The sequence below is a fragment of the Nothobranchius furzeri genome, chromosome 3, assembly GCF_043380555.1.
Source record: "Nothobranchius furzeri strain GRZ-AD chromosome 3, NfurGRZ-RIMD1, whole genome shotgun sequence".
In the NCBI taxonomy this organism is placed as follows: domain Eukaryota; kingdom Metazoa; phylum Chordata; class Actinopteri; order Cyprinodontiformes; family Nothobranchiidae; genus Nothobranchius; species Nothobranchius furzeri.
The window spans coordinates 48,274,312-48,296,354 of record NC_091743.1 but is presented as its reverse complement, the minus strand read 5'-3'; the positions used below and the strand labels follow the sequence as shown (position 1 = coordinate 48,296,354).

Here is a 22,043-nt window from a genome sequence, read left to right as displayed (position 1 = left end):
CGGGCGTTAGCTCGGGTTATGGAGGCCCGTGCCTTTATCCAGGCGTTCCTGCAGCGCCTCACCAGGGATTGAGCAGCCGGCACCGCAACTTCGGGTTCCTGGTGGGCAAAGACCGGGGGCTGGTAGCCATAGCAGACTTCGAACGGGGACATCAGAGTGGCCGAGGAGGTGTGGAGATTGTGGGATAACTCAGCCCAGAGGAGGTACTTAGGCCACTGCGAGGGTTGGGCCGAGACAAAGCAGCGGAGGTACCGACCCAGTTGTTGGTTTGCCCGCTCCGTTTGGCCGTTGGTCTGCGGGTGATAGCCCGAAGATAGGCTGACTGATGCTCCCAACAGATGACAAAAAGCCCTCCAGAACCGGGCCGTGAACTGGGGACCACGATCCGAGACCACGTCGACAGGAAATCCATGGAGACGCACCACATTCTCCAGGAACAACTCAGCTGTGCGTCGGGCCGAGGGGAGGCCCGGAAGGGCGATGAAGTGAACAGCCTTAGAAAACCGGTCAGTGACCGTCATGATGGTATTAAGGTCGTTGACTGGTGGGAGCCCTGTGACGAAGTCCAACCCCACATGGGACCAGGGGTGGCTGGGTACCGGAAGAGGTCTGAGGGTACCAACCGAGGCCTGGTTGGATGTCTTGGAGCGGGCGCAGACGTCACAGGCACTCGTATAGTCCTTTACATCTCTCTCCATACGTGGCCACCAGAGAGCTCGTTTGAGGAACCTAAGAGTCCGTGAGAAGCCCGCGTGGCCAGACAGGCGTGATGAGTGGGCCCAGGACAATGCCTCACTGCGACAGGCCATGGGGACGTAGAGCCGACCCGTGGGGGTCTCTGGAGGCGCGGGATCGTCTCGGAGGGCGTTTTGGATAGCCTCCTCCAGTGGCCACCTCAGGTGGGCCAAGAAACGGTGCTCGGGGAGGATAGGTGCCGGCTCGGACGTGGGCGTTGGATGTGTGAACTGGCGGGAAAGGGCGTCCGCCTTCTGGTTCTTTGTCCCTGGGCGGTAGGCGAGATGGAATTCATAGGGCTCAAAGAAGAGGGCCCAGCGGGCCTGGCGAGGATTGAGCTGCTTGGCTGATCTGATGTGGGTCAGGTTCTGGTGGTCCGTCCAGATGGTGAACGGCTGAGTGGTGCCCAGAAGCCACTGCCTCCATTCCTCCAATGCCCACTTTATGGCCAGCAGCTCGCGATCCCCTACACCGTACTTCTGCTGGGTGGTGGAAAACTTCCTGGAGAAGTAGGCGCAGGGATGAAGCCTGTCGTCGGGCCCGGCTTGGGACAAGATGGCACCGGCGCCAACATCCGAGGCGTCGACCTCGACCACAAAGGGGACTGCATGATCCGGATGGCGGAGGATAGGAGCCGACGTGAAACGGGCGACTAGGTGTTGAAAGGCCCGAACGGCGTCTGGAGTCAGCCGGAACGGTTGGCTGGGAGGGCTTGGTCGGGTGAGAGAAGTGAGAGGTGCCACAATGGTGCTAAAGTCCTTAATAAAACGGCGGTAAAAGTTGCAGAAACCCAGAAAACTCTGCAGTTGTTTCAGGCTTGTCGGGAGGGGCCAGTCTCTCACCGCCTGGACTTTCTGAGGGTCCATGGTTAGTCCTTTATCCGAAATCATGTAGCCCAGGAATGATACGGACCGCTGGTGGAAGGAGCACTTCTCGGGCTTACAGAACAGGTTATTGTCCAGGAGCCGGGTTAGAACAGCGCGAACATGGTGGAGGTGTTCGGCCTCGGACTTGGAGTAGATCAGGATGTCATCCAGGTAGGCAAACACCCACCGTCCCAACATGTCACGGAGGACATCGTTTATGAGGCGTTGAAAAACGGCGGGGCTATTGCACAGCCCGAAGGGCATGACCTGGAAGGTCGAATGAAACCCTGCTGGAGGGCCTGGTCAATATATTCCTCCATGGCTCTGGACTCGGCGGGAGAGAGAGAAAAAAGGCGCCCCCGGGGTGGACTGGTTCCTGGTTGCAGCTTGATTTCCATGTCGTACGGGCGGTGAGGCGGCAGTGTGGTGGCGCGCCGCTTGTCGAACACCGCAGCCAGGTCCCGGTAGGGCAGTGGCAGATTGGGCGGTGTTTGGCCAGTGTCACCGTCCGGGCGGTCTGGCATGGATGTAGGAGGAGAGAGGTGGGCCTGGCACTGGGTCCCCCATTCCAAAATGCGGCCCTGGGACCAGGAAATCCGGGGGTCGTGGAGACGGAGCCAGGGAAATCCCAGAATTAGAGGAGAGGAGGGAGCACATATGATCAGGAACTGGAGGGTCTCTCGGTGGCCTTGGACAATCATCTGGAGTGGCTGGGTTCAGTTTTGGATCGGATAGGGTTGGAGGGGCCTACCGTCCACCGAGGTCACAGGCACAACTCTCTCCAAGGGGGTCATGGTGATCTGTAGGCGCTTAGCCAGATCCATGTCCATAAAATTGTCAGCGGCCCCCGAGTCCAACAGCGCGTGCATCTGAAGTGAGGTCTCACCATGAAGGAGGGTAACATGAAGAAGGAGTCGATTTGAAGAGGCGGGGGCTGAAGGTGACCCAGGCTGAGCGACCCCGATACTCAGTGGGTTCCTTCGTTTCCCAAACGTAATGGACAGTTCAGGCGTCTGTGGTGGGAGGAGCCACAAAAGGCACAGAGACCCTCGCGCCACCGTCGCTGTCTCTCCTCTGGAGGAAGGTGGCCTGATTGCATGGGCTCATCAGTAGAAGCGGGTCCGGGAGCAGGCGTGGGGGAACGAGGAAGAGGGCCAGGCGCCCTGGATGGGCGAGTGAAGGGCTTGGGCTGAACCAGAACCCGCTGATCCATGCGCAGCGCCAAATCGACCACTTCATCCAGGGTCTGGGGCAGTTCCTTTCCCACCATCTCATCACGGATGTAGGTCGCCAGTCCCTCCAAGAAGACGGCTCGGAGGGCAGAGTCATCCCATCGCAGCTTGGCGGAGATGGTGCGGAACTCCGACGCATAAGCGCACACCGTGCGCTCCCGCTGGCGGAGCTTTAGGAGTTGTGTTTCTGCTCCCACTTCGCTGCTGGGTGGAACAAAAGTCTTTCTGAGGGCGGACACAAAAGCAGCATAGTCATTGCAAGCCGGTGATTTGGAATTATAAAGCGCAGCGGCCCACTCAGCCGCGCGTCCGGAGAGCAGGGAGGTGAGATGCGCCACCCGAGAGCGCGCAGTGGGGAAGCGCCCTGGCTGGCACTCAAACTGCATGTCGAGGGTGGCGAGCAGACCGTCTGGGCTCCCCGTCTCTCCGTTCCACCTCTCTGGGAGACTAAAGTGCAGCCCCTCTGTTGGTGGAGCGAGGGCTTGCTGCTGGAGAGCATGGAGGGCTGTGGATAATTGTAGGATGAGATCGGTCTGGGAGTTTTGTTTGGTGTGGAGCCGATCGATCAGGGCGTGGAGCTGAATGAGTTCATTTTCCATTTGCTCCGTCTTTCTTTTCATGCGCTCGAACTCCGCTGGATCTACGGACTCAGTCATCCTGTCACGATGGTCGACTGGGTACGGGAGTTGAACTTGGTAAGGATGTTTGATGTCTGGATTATTCGGTAGAGAACTCTGATCAGGGGTTTCAATGAAACGATGACTGAGTGAAGAGCCGGTGCGGCGTCTTCCATATATAGGCTTAGGTGTGACTGGGAGAATGCCGGGAGTTCCCGCGAGGAGCATGCTGGGAAATGTGGTCCAAGATGGAGGCCGGTTAGCTGGGAGAGGCCGGTCTGGGGGCTTGGGTTCTGACAATATTTTTATCAACTCTTGTCCTTTACATTCCATTTTATTTTCTTCACTTGATCACATTTATTTTCAACACACACACACACACACACACACACACACACACACACACACACACACACACACACACACGTATGTATGTATGTATGTATGTATGTATGTATGTATGTATGTATGTATGTATGTAAGTATGTATGTATGTATGGATGTATGGATGGATGGATGGATGGATGGATGGATGGATGGATGGATGTATATTACCAAAGAATAAAGAAAGATGTCTGGGCTAAACCTCAAGATAATGTGTGTCTTTTAAACAAAAAAAAACCTCCCTGAGCTGCCACCTTGCCCTGGTGGATGGGTTTGAGTATGTCATTGATCCTATGAGCTAAGTTGTCTGAGGCTTTATGCCTCTGGTATGGTCACCCATGGCAAACAGGTCCTAGGTGAGGGATCAGACAAAGTGAAGCCCACAGACCCCTTATGATGATTAATACAAATGGAAACAGCGCTCCCTCGCCTGGATGCAGGTCACTGGGGTCCCGGCCTGTAGGTGAGTGGCTGGTGGCCAGGCTTTCACTCATAGAGCCTGGCCGGGCATAGCCCGAAGAGGAAATGTGGGTCCCCTTTCCCATGGGCTCACTACTTGTGGAAGGAGCCAAAGGGTATGGTGCAATGTATGATGGGTGGTGGCCAAAGGCAGAGACTTTGGAGGTCTGATCCTCAACTACAGAAGCTGCCTCTTGGTATGTGGAATTTCACCTCTCTGGTGGGGAAGGAGCCTGAGTTGTGTACGAGGTTGAGAGGTTCTGACTACATATAGTTGGACTCACCTTCACGCATGGCTCTGGCTCTGGAACCAGTTTCCTTGAGAGGATTTGGACACTCCACCACTCTGGAGTTGCCCCCACTGAGAATTGCCGAACAGGACGGGCATACCTGTTGCCCCCCATCTTTGAGCTTGATAAGTTGGGGTTTACCCCAGTGAACTAAATGGTAGCCTCCCTCTGCCTACATGTGAGGGGACGGGTCCTGACTGTTGTCTGTGCTCACCAAACTACAGGTCAGACTACCCACCCGTTTTGGATTCCTTGGAGGGGGTGCTGGAGAGTGCTTCTTCCGGTGACTCCCTCTCTGATGGGGGACTTATGTGGGCAACAACAGTGAGACCTGGAGAGGTGTGGTAGGGGAGAAGGCCCTCCCTGATTTGAATTGGAGCTGTGTTTTGTTATTGGACTTCTGTGCTAGTCATGATTGTCCATAATGAACATCATGTTCAGACATAAAGTTGTCCATATTTGCTCTTGCCACCAGAATACCTTATGCCACAGCTCGATGATCAACTTTGTTGTTGTCTCATCTGATCTGCAGCAGCATGTCTTGGACACTTGGGTGAAGAGAGGGACAGAGCTGTCATTTGACCACTACCTGGTGGTGAGTTGGCTTTGATACCAGTCAGACCTGGAAGGCCCAAACATATTGTGAGGGTCTGCTGGGAACAGAGTCTCCTGTCAGAAGAAGTTTCAATACCCACCTCCGGCAGAACTTTCAAATGTTCCGGGGGAGGCAGGGGGTCATTGAGTCCGAGTGCTTCCATTGTCGAGGTGGACGACCAGAGTTGCTGCCGCTGGATTGTTGGTGTTTGTCTTGGTGGCAATCTCCAAACTCGCGGGTGGACACTGACAGTTAGGGCTGACGTCAAGCTGAAGAAAGAGTCCTATCAGGTCTTTTTGGTCTGTGGGACCCCAGAGGCAGCTGATGGGTAACGACAGGCCAAGCGGTATGCGGCCCGGGTGGTCACAGAGTCAAAAACCCAGGCATGTGAGGAGTTCGGTTAGATCATGGAGCAAGACTTCTATAAGGCTTTGAGATTTCCGGTCCACCATCCGGCGCATCAGGATGAGAAAGCAGTGTGCTACCAACACTATTTATAATGGGAATGGTGTGCTGCTGACCTCCATTCGGGACATTGTGGATCGGTGGGCAGAATATACTTTGAAGACCTCCTCAATCCCACCGGCACATCTTCCAGTGAGGAAGCAGAGTCCGTGGACTCTGGGTTTGGCTCTCCAATCTCTGGGGCTGAGGTCACTAAGGTTGTCAAAAGCTCCTCAGTGGCAAGGCTCCAGGTGTGGATGAGATTCATCCAGAGTTCCTTAAGAATGGATGTTGTAGGGCTGTGTTGGCTGACACAGCTCTGCAACATCGTGTGGACATTGGGGGCAGTTCCACTGGATTGGGTGGTTGTGCCCCTATTTAAAAAGGGGGGCCGCAGGGTGTGTTCCAACTACAGGGGGATCACACTCCTGAGCCTCCCTGGTAAAGTCTATTCGAGGGTTCTGGAGAGGAGGGTCCATTGGAATGTTGAACCTCAGATTCAAGAGGAACAATGTGGTTTTTGTCCTGGCCATGGAACACTGGAACAGCTCTATACCCTTAGGGGGATCCTGGAGTGTGTGGGAGCAACCAGTCTACATGTGTTTTGTGGATTTGGAGAAGGCATTCGATCGCGTCCCTCGGAGGTCCATTTGGGGGTACTTTGGGAGTATGGGTACCAGGCTTTCTGATACGGGCTGTTAGGTCTCTGTGAGACCAGTGTCAGAGCTTGGTCCGCATTGCAGACAGTAAGTCTGGCTTGTATTCAGTGAGTTGGACTCCGCCAAGGCTGCCCTTTGCCACCAATTCTGTTCATAACTTTTATTGGCAGAATTTCAAGGTGCAGCCAAGGTGTTGAGGGGATCTGTTTTGGGGGACTAGGGATTGAGTCTCTGCTTTTAGCTGATGATGTGGTCGGTTTGTGCGCATTTTCTGTGATGGCCCCAAAACCATGGAACTGCCTACCTGGTGATGTGAAGCAATCTACTTCCATCCATTTGGAGTTGTAAAGTCTGACTGCATCAGTATTTGAGGTCACAGTCATTCAAGTGACTTGCTGGAATTACACTGATATGATCTGATGTATTTATTAATATTAATCTCATTTTTAATATTGGCTTGTTTTTTCTTTTGTTCCATGTTGACACATGGTTTATAAGTGTTGCTTGGCTTTTATTCAGTTGGCAAAATGGATGCACTGAAACATGTGCTCGGTTTTATTCAATATATATTTGATTTTATTCAATATTTTTCTTGTTTTATTTTCTTATTCTGATTTTTGTATTGTGTTGTGTTCAGCACCTTGGGCTGCAATGATTGGTGGCAGGAAGGTGCTTTATAAATAAATAGAAATTGAAATTGGTCCTGTTGGCTTCATCAGAACGTAATCTCTGGCTTTCACTGGAGCAGTTTTCAGCCGAATGTGAAGCAACTGGGACAAGAATCAGCTCCTCTAAATCTGAGACCATGGTCTTGAGCTAGAAAAGTGTAGAATGCCTTCTCCGGGCCAGGGATGAGGTCCTGTGCCAAGTGGTGAAGTTTAAGTATCTCAGGGTCTTGTTCACAGGTGAGGGAAAAATGAAGCACAAGATCAACAGGTGGATTTGTGCTGAGTTTACAGTGATGCAGGCATTGTACCAATCTGTCGTGGTGAAGAGGGAGTTTAGTCTGAAGACAGAGCTCTCGATTTGCCTACTCTCACCTATGGTCACGAGCTTTGGGAAGTGACCGAAAGAACGAGATTGCGGATACAAGCGATCAAAATTAGTTTTCTCCGCAGGGTGGCTGGGCTCTCCCTTAGAGATAGGGTGAGAATCTTGGTCATTTGGGAGGGGCTTGGAGTAGATCCGCTGCTCCTCCACATCAAGAGGAGCCAGTTGAGGTGGCTAGAGTTAGGATGCCTCCCGGACGCCTCCCTGGTGAGGTTTTCCAGGTACATCCAACCAAGAGAAGACCTAAAGGAAGACCCAGGACACACTGGAGGGACTATGTCTCTGCTGGGGAGGGAATGCCTTAGGATTCTCCCAGAGGAGCTGGCCCAAGTGACTGGGGGGAGGGAAGTCTGAGCGTCCCTGTTTAGGCTACTGCTCCCGTGACTCGACCGTGGATAAGCAGGTGAAAATGGACAAATGGATGGACATAAATAAAACAAGAATCATTTATGTTGTAGAATGACCATTCTGACATTCTAATTCATTGTTTTATTAATTCCCATATAAATATTAAGGAAAAATCTGGAACAAGCAATGAACTAATGCTTTAGAAATTAAAACTTCTGTATGAGTTTAACAGCTTGCTGTAGGTGCTAGTTCAATATTTACATTTATTATTGAATGCCAATGAAGGACAAGTGATGAATGTTTGTCACTTTGCTTATTTTTAGAGCACATGGATACGTTTTAAAATAATTAAGCACAGTGCAAGCGCTGCAAAGGTAGTTAATGCTGCCCTCTAGTGGTGAATGATGTCATTTAATTAAGCATGCAAAAAGTGATAGTAATGTTTTCACCCTGACGAGAGAAAAGTAAAACCTTGTCTATAAAAACTCTAGTCCATAAACATTTGAGAGGTGTTCATACCTTTCTGCTTACTGGAATGAGAATGGAAATCTGCTCATCACTTTTTATTATTATTAAGGATTCTTGTTGCTAAATGTACATGTATAAATCGACAATTTGCCTCAAGTTATAGTCAAAATGAAAACAAAAAGGGTTATTGTGAGAATGAATATTGCCAATGTGTCAAAATCAAAGCGTATATTCCAGCAAACCTATTTATTTGTTTATGTATTAGTTAGTTAGTTTTTATACTTTTACATGTTTTTCCTAAAGATAGTTGAGCTCACGAGAGGCGGGATGCGTGTGACGTCAGACGAAGGCGTTGTTTTGGAGGAGGAAGTGAAAGAAGAAGAGGCAGAGGGTAGTTAGCTGTCTGGCAGCAGACAAGCTCACTCTCTAGCAAAGTGCCAAATCTTTACACCAGTTGTTGACAAATTGCTTCGTCAAAACTAAAACACGTTCATTTCGTAGCTACTACGTTTACTGCATTTTTTTTTAAGATTTCTCTCAGGAGGTTGCGTAATTACATCTAATCAACGTCTAGAGGTCCGACGAGCTAACGTAACGCTTAATTTTGGTTAGCTTTCCTGAACAATAACAGCTAGTTAGCTCCCGGCTTTGAAACGGTCAAGAAGTCACCTCTTCTGTGTGCTTCAACTTAAAAGTAAGTATTTAACCAGGAGAACATTGTTGATATCTGTATTCTGTTGGTCCAGTGTTCGGTCTACCCTGGCGCTGAGACCGATAACAGCGGTGCAGGGGTTGTCGAGTCCGGCCTGTGGCTCCTCTTGGTCGACTCCAACAAGGAAGGAGAACCGGTGAGCTAAGCTCAGAGGATCGCGAAGAGAAGCCTTATCCTTTTGTCAGCTGTTGGCAGGATATTAGTGAATTCCCGGTGTTCTTCGTTTTATTTTCACTAGGTGACGAGTTCTCACAGCAAATCCAGACCTTAATGGCTTCCACACCGAGCGCTGAGGGTGTCCGAGCAGGTCTTGATGCTGACATAGGTCGACATTTGACACTACCGCAGAAAACAGGCTGTGGGAAGCGTTACATCTTTTAGCTGTTGTTTTCAGACAAGGGGCGAGCCCTCTGATCAACTACAGTAGTTTTTGTTTCGCTTCTGACTCATTGTTTGCTTACAAAAAATAAACTAATTATTCTGTTCATGTTTAGCCAACCTTGGTGTAATTTGAAAGAAAAAAAATCTTCCTATAAAACATTTGACGTTTTTCAAACCCTAAATGTGTCTACAGCGTTAAGTGATTTGGGATTTTTAATAAGAGTATAATGTTAATGATAATGGCAATTTGTGCAAAATTTGGAAAACATATTTCTTAAATTTCATAATCTGTAACAAGATTGTGAACAAATAGCTTTTGTATGATTTGACAGTTTAAAGACTCTTAATTTGGGCACACTGATTATAACTAACATCAGCAAGTTAGATAAAATAAAATTTTGTTCAGTTTGAAGTTTTGTGGCTTTTTCACAGCTCAGCTTGCAGACTGATCTATGTTCCTGCCCAGTGATTAATTTTTAATTATTGACAGCTTGACACTACATGACAACATTTAATCATGACTTTATTCCTTCAATGTGATCAAGTCTTCTCAGGTTACTTATTAATGGAACATGATATCAAATACCAGCCTGGTAGTTTGGCTCAGATTAAATCTGGGAATTTTTTTTCAGCTAGCAATGCCTGTTCATGGGGGGTTTATGTGGTAAATGGTTGGGAATATTTCCCAATTCACTACCTGGATTTATAGTTATTTTTGAACACAACCTTTATCTTACATTCAGATTAATGCAGGTTTATATATTAGCATTGATTGTATAACTACAGCAGCACATTATCTTAGTGGCTCGTGTTTGAACAGTTCCACACTTGCAGTTTGATTTTAATAATGAGAAAAAAAATCTGTTGCTGTCTTTGAACTTAAATGACCTAAGTTTGTGACACAGGAGGAATAACTAGGTATCACTGAACATCTGAACTCTGCCTTCTGAGTCTGTTTAGAGTTTGTTTGTGTATGTTTATAATCCATACCAGCCATGAGTTTCAGCTGCTTTTGCCTGAGATGTACAGTCGGACAAACGGGAATTATGTCGGGACTTTTACTCAAATCCACCATGTGACCCTTTTCAACAGTTTCTTAATGAGTCTTCCAGCTGTTACGTAACATCCAGAAGTCCAGTTTATTGCTGTAAAAACTAAGCTTGTTCACTTGTTTCTTAAATCTGAAAAATTGCAAGGACAACCTTCAGTTTAGCAGGAAAATCTACTACTTTTGATTGGATAACAATTGAATCATGTTGTCAGCTTTGGTAACAATCGTCTCAAACTGTCGTTTCAGACATCCATGACTAGCATTTAGAAATTAATGTCTGTGGTATGAGTCAGAGGAGACAGACCTGGTCTCGTGCTCTTCTGTAATAATGTAACTGAACACACCTAGACTTGAGTTAGCTGCTGTTTTTCACAACTCAGTCAGCTGGTCTGTGCTTTATGCTTTCTTTATCACTGGAGGACTACGCTTGTTACAATCAGAGGGAACACAAGTATCCTTAACAGCTCAACTCAAGAATCAGTGGTTTTAGAAGTTAGTTTAGGTTTTTTACCTATTGCTCTGTATTTATTAAATCATGGGGTTTTATATTGTTTCACACTTTAAGTTTGCTGTCTTGTTTTGGGTTTGAAGCGATTGTAAATGGTGACTTTTATGATGTGTGTTGGGTGCACGTTGGCCCGGCCAGTGCTGATGGGACGTGGTCAGAATGTTCTGTTGAAGCTTTTCATCAAACTGATTATTCAATGCCATAAAAAAGTGAAGTAGAAATGAAAAGCTCCCAAAATAGGGATCAGAGATGAAAGTTATAGTAAAAGTAAAGACTTTTTAATTTCACTATTTCTATATGAGATGTTCGGTTATCTGCCTTTGGAGCAGATCTTGGTATCCTCAATGATAATACTAATTACTATTGACTGCTGTGTTCATTTAGTAGAAATGTTGTTTATTTAGCACAAGTGAACTTTTATGCCATCCCTGTTTGTGGAAGGAAGTAGTTTAACAATAATCCTACACGACTGGAACATGCCCATGCCACATTTTTGTTTTGATTTATTTAGTTTTCCCTTTGCTTTTTAGCTCTGCAATGGCTTTTAAACAAACCAGGCAGAAGATTGTTCGCACTATTGAATTTTGCAAGATTTTTCTTCATCTTCCTCCTTTTTTCCTGGAGTTACAAAATTTGCTCAACAGTGGACTGTATTGTTGCCAAAGTAATATCTCACTCACTCTTCTCAATTTTGTAGTTAACTAACGTGTAGATCATGATTTTTGTTGGTTCAGACTAAAATGTTGGCATTATTTAAACTGAAAAACTCGACTGTGTCTCGTGTCACCAAATTAAGCTTTTAAGTTATTGCATGAGTCCACTGTCACATGTCCGTAATCCAGATAGGGCAACAAAGTTGTACCAGGTCAGTTTGTAATGGCTGCTGAGGTCACAGGTACCCCATGCTATCATGTAGATACTCAGAGCAGGTGGTCAGTTTATTGGTATTCATGTAGACGGGTCGAGCCTTTAAAAAGTGACTTCCTGTTGGGTGTGTGTGTGTGTGTGAGTGAGAGAGATGTGCCCCTCGTGATCTCAACAGCTTATAGAGCACATGACTGGAATGAGTGGCATTCAAACCTTATTGGTGTAGAAGCTTGAAAGATCAACATGCATTTTTCTTCCCTAATGTTTCTCTTTCTAGGACAGCAAAAATAGTTAATGTTATTCATGTTTTGTATGAATCAGGTGGTCTCAGGACAATTGAAATCATTAAATCAGGTTCAGACTAGCGACGAAGAGCTTGGTGGGATATTAAATGTTCTAATCTTTCCTCTGTGTCTCTGCAGCTGTGGAAAAATGACATCCAGGAAGAAAGTACTGTTGAAAGTTATCATTCTGGGAGATTCTGGGTGAGTCACATGTCATGTGTTCTTGTCAAAATCAGTTCTGTTCTTAAAATAGTTCAAGAATAACCTGCATGTGTATTTTTTGTTGGTTAGAATTTCAGGTAGGAGTGTACACTGTGTGGTACTTCCTTGTTGGCTGGATTTATGTCATAAGCTGTTTCCGGGCAGAGTAAACCCTCTGCTTCTTTAAATGCCGGCACACCTCTATTAAAATGTCTTTTTTGTTTTCTGTGCGTGTTCTCTAAAGATGACTCACTAGCAGATATTTTCTTGCTCTGTTCTTTGTGTTGTTAATGAAAACTGTTGCAATCAGTGTTCAATGCTATTTAAAACTTGTTATTGAAGTTTCCTACATTAAAGTAATGCTTAAGTTTCCTGCTTCCCCCTCCTGGTTGAAAGCAGAATTACGACAGTTGTAAATAACCCTGCCGCAGCCTGCTGTAGCTAGTGCTAACAACGAGCTAATGCTAACATGAGCCAACTGACACTAAATAAGCCAGAAAGTAAAAAGATGCACGCTGTTAGACAAAAAAAAAATTAATACTTAAGTGTAGTAGCACTAGCAACAAAGCCAGGTCACCATCAGTGTGTGATTTTGTAGCCTCCTTTAGCTCTCTTAAGAGTGTAGGCCAGTGGTCCGCAAATGGCAGCCCGCGGGCCACGTCCGGCCTGCGAGCCCTCTCTTTGTGGTCCCCAAACCCTGCGCGCACCCCCCAACCCCTGACGGCCGACCAGGAGGTGTAGGATAGAGCTGAGGAAAATAATCAAATAATCAATGCATGAAATGCGGGCATAAACACTTTTGCATCATAGAAGAGCACCATAATCAGTTATAGTGGAATGTAGTTTTGTTATTTTAACGGCGGCACCAGTGCAGCATCCAGATCTGTCAGAGCGGTGTTGTCCACATTTACCGGGTAGGAAACTTTGGTCTGCCTTTATGTGGTACTGCAGGGCTGAGCACTGGAGTTATAACCTGAGACCAAACCCAAATCGAATCAGCCCGACCGGTTCTGTTGGATTTGGGCCGTAAATTATGTTAATTGAGCGGGTTGTCGCGCGGCATGCTCCGCTCGCTCGATCGGCGACTGAGAGAGAGAGAGAGTCTGCTCACATAAGAGAGAGGATCGGAGGACGCTCCTCCAAACGCGTTATTATTTTCATAATTTCATTATTGTTTCTCCTGGAAGCGCTCAGTCAGACCGAGTGTTGTGATGTCGGGAGGTCCGGTCTTGGGGAGAGGGCGGGGTGAGTGACGGCGGCTGCAGCGTAATCATCTGTCTCTTTTATTTAGGGACACAGAGAAGTTAAAAGGAGAGAGAAATAGAAGATAGACGTTCTTGTTCCACTTTATTCTTTTGTTTCATGATGATAAACTGATATTAAATTCAGCTTAAAGAGAAACTGGGAGGAAGCTTTGGGTACATTTTAAGTAGGGCTGCACGATATTAGGAAAACCTGCGATAAGCCTCCGGCACAGTAAACCGCTATTGCTGGAAAGCAGGTAGATACCTCCCACTAGTGTTCTTACCCGAACTACAAAAGGGTAGTTTCTGGCTCAAGAACCGCAGAAACTGGTATGACAACAACAGCTTAAAGTTTTAAACAACATTTTGTTTTGTTTTTAAACTGTTATGGCGAATCTGTAAATTAGCTAGGTTTTGAATGCAAACTGAGACGCTTCTGGCAGAACTGAAAACCCACAATGCCGGAGGGAACAAAAGAGCGTTTTCTAGGTCCAAATTTCTCTTTTTGTCCAAGACCAAATGGTGTTTTTCTTTTTGGGACTCTAGTAGTTTGTCCTAAAGTTGAAGTGGTAGCAGCCGGCAGTAGTGTTCTGTTGCTAAATATGTAAGTGCGTTATGAGTGGGCGACGGTGGCACAGGAGTTAAGTGCTCGCCCCCCGTAATCGGGTTAGGGTTGGGGTTAGGTTCGAGTCCTGCTCAGTTTGTCGCTGTCGTCGTGTTCTTGGGCAAGACACTTAACCCATGTTGCCTGCTGGTGGTGGTCGGAGTGACCGGTGGCGCCAGTGCTCGGCAGCCTCACCTCTGTCAGTGTGCCCCAGGGCAGCTGTGGCTACATTGTAGCTCATCCCCACCAGTGTGTGAATGTGTGTGTGAATGGGTGAATGACTGATTGTGTTGTAAAGAGCCTTGGGGGGTTCCAGGACTCTAGAAGGCGCTATATCAAATACAGGCCATGAGTGGAGAACCCAGGAACGTGCGAAAGTGTGGCTGTTTGGTGAGACCAACAACCGGATTATCCAGTAGTTGCTTTTAGTCCAAAATGTGTTATTGCTGGACGTTTTAGACAAATGCAAGAGAATCACTATTTTCTTTTTATCTCCACAATATAGTTATAGCTACTAGGTTAGAATGTTAAGAGGCATGAAAAATATTTTAAGCAAAGTTTTGTTCTTCCAAATTTGCCGTTGCAGCTTTAAATGCGATTTTCCAATAAAATCTTTTAAACACCTTGGACCACTATACTAGTAATGGCTAGTTTAGACCTAGTAAGAATTAGTAATTACTACTTTTCCATCTAGAGTCATAACCTGCTGTGATGAAACATTTTGCATTTAATAGGAGCAAATTAATGAAGGTGTTCAGTTAGTTGTTTCTAACGATGTTTGTTACACTGTTGTGTTCTAATATTTAATGTCATCTCTTGTGACAACTATTGTAATGTAGTTTGTTCACACTGGACCATGAAATGGCAATTTACCTGTTTCTTGTTTTCTATGAAGGAGCCTTTCATAAGTGTACTTCAAATTCACAAGACAATGGACTGTTCCATAAAAGTACTGGGATGTTGCTCAGTACTCTGCATTCTGGGAGCTTTAGCCAGCAGTGGAAGTAAACTAGATGCTGCCAAACATGAAAGAGACATGTTGGCTTAATATTGTGAATGGATTCATGACCGTGACATTTTATAAATGATTAGGTAAAAGGATCTACACATTTTCAACCCTCTGAACTGCTACACACTCATCAATCATTAAGTCCAGTCATCTTGTTTTGTTTTCATTAGCAAAAAATTTAGTTTACTGCACTAAAAACACAAATACAGCTTACATATTGCATAAAACAGATTTCACTATACTTGTTTAGTTTCATAGATACAAGTTCAGCCTCTGCCAAGTTACAGCTCTAAACTGCAGGTCCCACTTTCCCAGAATGAACTGCAGTCCCAATAAATGCTCTGATATGAATGCAGGGAACAAGGGATGTAAAGGAAGCTTCTGGTGATTAGACTGGGATTTTTGGAGGTTTATCTCTGTTTCTGCTGTATTTACGACAAATAAAACACACAAAGGTCTTATTTTAGCTTTTGTTTTTCCTTTCTCCAACACTGAATTCATTTGTCATGCCTAAAATTCATTCTTGCCTTAGATTTATATTGGAAAGGAACGGTTTTAAGCCAATTTAATGTTGTTTTTAATCAAAATATCCCTGTGGAGTGCAACATCACAAAATGGCCTGATTTTGAGACCCACAGGTCAAGTCCACAGCCAGGTCAGTTAATCACATTTAAGGATAGACTGATATATGGGGCTAATATTTACCATTTCTTAATATGCTGGCATTGACAGACTGATGCACCTCTTAAATAGAGCTGATTTAAAGTCAGGCATATCTGTGGGCAGCCTGGTGCTGCTGCAGAGTTTTATTTAAACTTATGTTTACATTCCTGAAAAAATTCCCGCTTAAAGCTGCAATTGAAAAACTACAAAACAAGCTAGCTTCCAAATGCGAGCACAGTCACAGAACTTTCACCCATCCCATTGGCTATCATCCCCAGGCCACATCTGCCGGAGTGGGGACCCGCATATCCAGAGGAAACGAGAGAGTGCTAAACACCAGTCAATGTTTTCTAGGTGCAAATGTAGTGGTCGCAGCCGGCTGTTTCTCCTTCTCTGATATTATTGAGCGGAAAACCTCTCACATCAGCGGTGTTCAATTGCTATTGATTATTGATTTGTTTGAATAATTTTAGTTAAAAGTTTGATTTTAAAACTAAATGGTGCGCAGAATGAAGATCCAATAGTTTGTTGAATTCAGAGTTAAAAACTTGACTTGGTTTCTAAAATGTTGTGCATCCATGGCTATTAGTGACGTTTTAGCTTGCTAATAAGACAGAAAACGTGTAGATACCAGCCATCGACTAACTATGGCCTCTCCGCATCAGCAATAGAAAAAACCCATGTTGGTCCATCAACTCGCTACTGTCTTTAAACAATGCTGGCCATATGTTCCATCTCAGTAATCGTGCTTTTTGTTGTCTTCTCAGTGTTGGAAAAACCTCCCTAATGAACCAGTATGTGAACAAAAAGTTTAGTAACCAGTACAAGGCTACAATAGGAGCAGATTTCCTGACCAAGGAGGTAATGGTGGACGACCGACTTGTTACAATGCAGGTACATTTATAACTTTGTTTTTGACTCCTAAAATAATCAATCATCCAAGTATTTTAAATAAACTCTTAAGAACTTTAGTTGCTGTTCCTTTTGATGTGTTCTTGCTGAATTATTGATTTAACTTGTTTTATTTGTTTTTTCTACAAGATTTGGGACACAGCAGGCCAGGAGAGGTTTCAGTCTCTTGGCGTTGCGTTCTACCGTGGAGCGGACTGCTGTGTGCTGGTGTTTGATGTGACTGCACCAAACACCTTTAAGACGCTGGACAGCTGGAGGGATGAGTTTCTAATCCAAGCCAGCCCTCGAGATCCAGAGAACTTCCCCTTTGTGGTGCTAGGCAACAAGATTGACTTGGAGAACAGACAGGTTGTCATCTGTTACAGATGAGATTACTGACACAAAACTAGATTTAGAGTTTGGGATTAAAGACACTAGAACCGTGAACGTGTTGATAATCTTCTGTCAACATTCCAGCATGCCTACCTTTATGATGGCTGACCCCGGGTTTCCACAGGAGCCGTCAGCAGCACGTTACTGCAGCAGCACGTCTTGCTCGCGTAAGCTGCTGCTCGGCCCTTCCCACGAGACGCGAAGCAGCAGGGGAGCAGCTGTCACCGACAGAGCACGAAGTCACACGAGTGACTTCGTCAGTAAACACAACAACAAGCAGGAGAAAACTACAACATGGTTTGTGTTTTATGTTCTGTCTGTTTTATAATCGCCAATACGGACCTGAAAAACAAAGGAGACCGCTAGCTAGGTGATAACTTCTCACGGGGACGCACAGTTAGTAACCTTTTTTAAAGTAAAGCAACCGGAAGGCAGTACGTTTCTTTATTCTGAAAATCTCGAGAGCTTCTCTCCATTTCCGCGTCCGATTTCCTGTCTTTCCTTCCCCAAAAATGTCGAACTTGACCCGTTTCAGAGGCGTCGCGCGTAGAAAATAGAACCGGCGCGTAAAGGCCGCGACATGCTGCTCCTGAGACGCGGCCGACTCACGCTGCTGACGGCTCCAGTGGAGAAGGTTCTGTTGACCACAGCGGTTCCTATTAGCAGCTATGACGTGCTGCTGCAGTAACGTGCTGCTGACGGCTCCGGTGGAAAGCCGGGGTAAGCTGTAAGTGATGTTGCTCATAAAACTTTGACCCATCCTGTTGTCCTGCCTCATGTGGCGTGTGTTCGTACGATTTAACTGCTGTGTAGGGAATGCAAGTGCACCTGGTGAAAGTACAAGAATCATAAGCTTTTATCAGTAGAAACTGCATAGCTTACATTTTCTTGTGTTGATAAGTTTGTTTATTATCAGCAAACTATCAGGCTGCTTAGTGCAGTTTGATCCAATCGTTGGCAAGAAAAAGACTTCCTAAACTGAAATGGAATATAAAAACGTAACATTTTAAATTGGAAACAGATGTTTAGCTAAAAAAAACACACACAGTCTTTGTATGGGTTTTTGCTTTGGTCCATAGAGTCGCTTTTCACTTTTAGTGAAAACCTTCCGTCTTTCTGCAATTTGTTACATTTGTACTAAACTTCACTCCATAAAAACAGTTTAGTTGCACATGTATGGCTTCATGAAACAGCCGTGGGAAACCCTTGCAGTTTTGCTGAGGATTCTGTTGATCGTGTTTTCACACAGGTGACCACTAAAAGAGCTCAGGCTTGGTGTCAGAGTAAGAACAACATCCCCTACTTTGAGACCAGTGCCAAAGAAGCCATAAATGTAGAACAGGCATTCCAGACTATTGCACGAAACGCCCTGAAACAGGTGAGTTATACATGATTCATTAGACTGAACAAAGGCAGTGAAGAGAATGGGATTTCCTCTAAAACATGATGTTTTTTTTCCCCAGGAGACAGAGGTGGAGTTGTATAACGAGTTCCCGGAGCCCATAAAGCTGGACAGGAATGATAGAGCTAGAGCTTCTGCAGAAAGCTGCAGCTGCTGAGAGACGACGTGGACCATCTGCTCTCGCTCCCGGCTTTCTTGAACAGCCCCAGTCATCGCCCTGTTACATCTCATAAACCTCGCTCCCAGGGAAACCGCTTCCCTGCTGGTCTTCCTCTCACACACAGACACACACACACACACCGCTCATTCCATTGACACACTGCACATAGATCTATGTCGTCCCCACTTAGTACATAAATTAATACACTAGTGCACAATTTATTTTAATGAAGATGGCTCCAGCAGGTCACAGAAATGGAGAAACCACCCTTTTGACCTGACTTGTAATCAATTGAACTCCTGTCCTGAACCATACTAGCCAGGCGTGACATCTGATTTTCACTCCCAGAGGACAAGATGGAGACTACATCCAGAGTGGGATTGGGGGCTCGGGGATGGACTGGCTGGTGCTCTGTATTAAGATGTTGGCTTATCCCAAGAAAAGGCATCCCAAATATCGTATCCTCTGCTTTCCGCTTGCTTTCTTTTTGCCAATTAGAGAAAAGAAACAATAAAATGTATGTTTATTTGGCTGATGCTACTTTAAAGCCAATCTGAAGCGCGTTTGTTTTGCACTTTTTTGTTTGCTTTTTGCCTTTCGAGGGGGGTGACTGATTTTTGAGAGACATTTTCTATTAAATGCCTTTTGTTCATGTTTGCGTACTTTATTCCTTTTTCAGAGATATCTCCTAGAACGATCCAGCGATTGTATTGCCTTTTTCACTTCAGGAGTAGGATCTCTAACTGCCTCACACCGCTGGAACATATGTTACTGTGTTAAATAAGAGCTGATAAGGCAGTCAGTCACATTGTAAAATGTTAATACGTTGATATATAAGGTTTGCCTTTAATGCAACTTTTCTTGTTCTGCTACTATTCCTGCTGTATGTGTTACGTCCTCATGAGACACCTCCCAGTGCTGAAAATGATTCCTATACGTGTCACTGACACTGCGTACACCTGTCTTCTGTCATGTCTTCTGCTGTATTATCTGCTTGTAGCTCAGGTTGGCTAATATTTTTAACCAATCGTGTATCACAGTGTATAGATGGTGAAGAACTGAATAAAAATGATGTTCCTTCTTTCCATATAAAGAAAATATCAACTATTTGCTCTGGTATTACTTGTTTAGTTTTTTTCCTTACAGTAAACAACTGCAATGCCAATGATGTTGTAAAAAAATCATCAAATAATAAAACTCTTGAATATATCAATAGTTGTGTGTCATTTGTCTCTTATTTCTGTCCCAATTTTAAAATGTCATGGATGTGTTTAAAAGCACTGGAGTTTTGTGTTGTGTTAGGCAGACACGGGTCTCACGTGGGAGTAGTGTGTGTGAGAGAGAGCTAGAGTTTCAGACATTAGTGCTATGATACACGTTTCTGGACTTTCCATGACACAATAGAAGTGTTTAGAACAATCGTGTGTTAATTATAGTTATTTGGTTGCGCCACTTTGAGAATGGACCGTGCGCGGATGCCCCGGACTGATGGTGAAAAGTGGACATGTCCGGGGAAAAGAGGACATGTGGTCACCCTAGTTTAATATAAAGCGGGAGATCACAGATACAGTATTTTGCTCTTGCCCTTGCTGCCCTGGGCCTGGGCCCTTTGGAGTTTGTGGACCCCTGGGCAATTGCCCAGTTGCCCATATGGTTAATCCAGCCTTGTCAACAAGCAGCAGCTCCAGAACTCCCAGATACCGAATGGGAGGCAGAGAACATTTTTGTGCAGTTTCCCCCAAAACATGAGTTTTGAATTTTTAAGCTTGTTTGAAAAATTAAGTCAAATGAATTTGTTTGTGTAACCTAAAATAAACACATTTATAAAATAAAATAGATGCCCACAACAATATTGGAGCAGCATGTGTAGAGAAACTGAAGTTGGCAAGGCATATGATACATTTTTAACAATATTTAATACAATATATAATCAGAACTGTCCAGTTATTCTGTTGAATGTAAAGCAAAAAAAAAAAAAGATCAACCATGGATTAGTAAAGGACTACAGAACACTTGTAAAAAGAAAAATAAACTGTATAAAGATTTCTTAAAGCAAAGAACAGAAGAGGCAGAATCAAAATATAAAAATAAGTTAACAAATATTCTTAGAAAAAGTAGGAAGGAATACTATAGTAAAAAGATAATTACATATAAAAACTAGAACTGCAAGCAGTTATCAACGGGTTCCAAGCCACCAGCGCCAGTCGCCCACCCGCCCCGCCCTCAACTTCGCCAGTCCTCACGCGGTCCCGCCCCAAAAACACGTTCTCCCGCCGGCGTCCCGTCAGCTCACTTCAACCGGCGCAATGAAAGTAACACTCAGGATACGTCATTAAACCTGCAAAGCCTATACTCATATCTTTCAGAGGCATGGCTGACTTCTCAATGGTGATTACAATGGAATTCCACTGTTTCCTTATTAAAGAACGTGAAGATTTAATGAGTGAGATTATCAAACAATAATCTATACATCAACAGAATATTACAGATAACATAAATACTTGATAATGTCGTTAGATTTAATAGATTTTCAACAAAAACAATGAGTTTCATTTTGTGACTTACTGACCAAATGTTTTAAAAAATCATGAAAAATACATAACCCATCATAAAATTACCAAAATATTCTCACATGGCAGTGTTAACATGCGGAATAATATGATGTTGTTTTTAAATCAGTAGACTCAACGCTTTTTTGAAGAAAAATCGGTAAATATAACTGTAAGGGTCACAGGCAAAATTAAAATATTCACAAAAAAATTGTGCTACTTTCTAAAATTAGGAGAAAAATCTCAGATCACCATAGGTACATGTTGAATGTTGTAAATGGTTTATATTTACTGTATACCTAAAAAACTTTCTAACAAAAATTAATTAAGTTGTAGTCCAACTGTACAGAAACACTGGCAAAAAGTTAAAAATTCATTAAAAATCTATGCTTTTGTACAGAAATCTCAAAATATTCCCAGGTTGCCTCTGTGATGTGAGAATTCTTCTTATATTTTTGTTGGGGTCATAAATGTAAAACTGTACTTACAACAAAATAATATTTGCATTAGTGGCTGTAGACAAAAATATGTCCTATAATTAAACACAAGGGGGAGCTCAAATCAAGACGACATTTTTTTTGTTTCATAAACCACCTAAGAGTGAACTTTGTGGCAAATTACAAGAAGATTGTGAGAACAGAATTTGCGCTACAATTGCTAGCCTAAAAATGTATTTTCGTAAATTTAAAGCACAAACCTCTTCATGGAGCTGCGGCTTTCGTGACATAAGCTCTAGCCTATCCAGTTAACACAATCTGGAAATCTTTGCCTCTTACATGCAAATAGTGATTTTTAGGAAATTTTTCAAATTTGAAATTTTAAATGATCATAAACCCCGCCCACTTTTATCAATCATTACCATATTGATATTGTACTCTTAAGACTCTATAGTGATGAAAACCACTAAGTTTCGTGCAGATCCATTTAGCCGGTTCAGCAGTATAATTTCTTCCTAGTTATAGCGCCCCCCTATTGTT

General features: G+C 44.6%; 1 protein-coding gene across 1 annotated transcript; it reads left to right on the top strand.

The window, feature by feature from the left end:
• Nucleotides 1-8,528: 8,528 nt before the first annotated feature.
• LOC107385713 (ras-related protein rab7) lies at nt 8,529-18,785 on the top strand. Its single transcript, XM_015959786.3, has 6 exons — nt 8,529-8,841; nt 12,089-12,151; nt 16,439-16,565; nt 16,713-16,931; nt 18,205-18,333; nt 18,419-18,785. The coding sequence occupies exons 2-6, from the start codon at nt 12,099-12,101 to the stop codon at nt 18,512-18,514; spliced, it is 624 nt and encodes a 207-aa protein (XP_015815272.1). The 5' UTR covers nt 8,529-8,841; nt 12,089-12,098; the 3' UTR covers nt 18,515-18,785.
• The last annotated feature ends 3,258 nt before the right edge of the window (nt 18,786-22,043 follow it).

Bases quoted from the DNA above. Each gene is read 5' to 3' on its own strand.
- LOC107385713 (XM_015959786.3), top strand. From the start codon at position 12,099: ATGACATCCAGGAAGAAAGTACTGTTGAAAGTTATCATTCTGGGAGAT. The intron at 12,152-16,438 runs GTGAGTCACATG...TTGTCTTCTCAG, and splicing joins ATCATTCTGGGAGATTCTGG to TGTTGGAAAAACCTCCCTAA. The intron at 16,566-16,712 runs GTACATTTATAA...TTTTTCTACAAG, and splicing joins ACCGACTTGTTACAATGCAG to ATTTGGGACACAGCAGGCCA.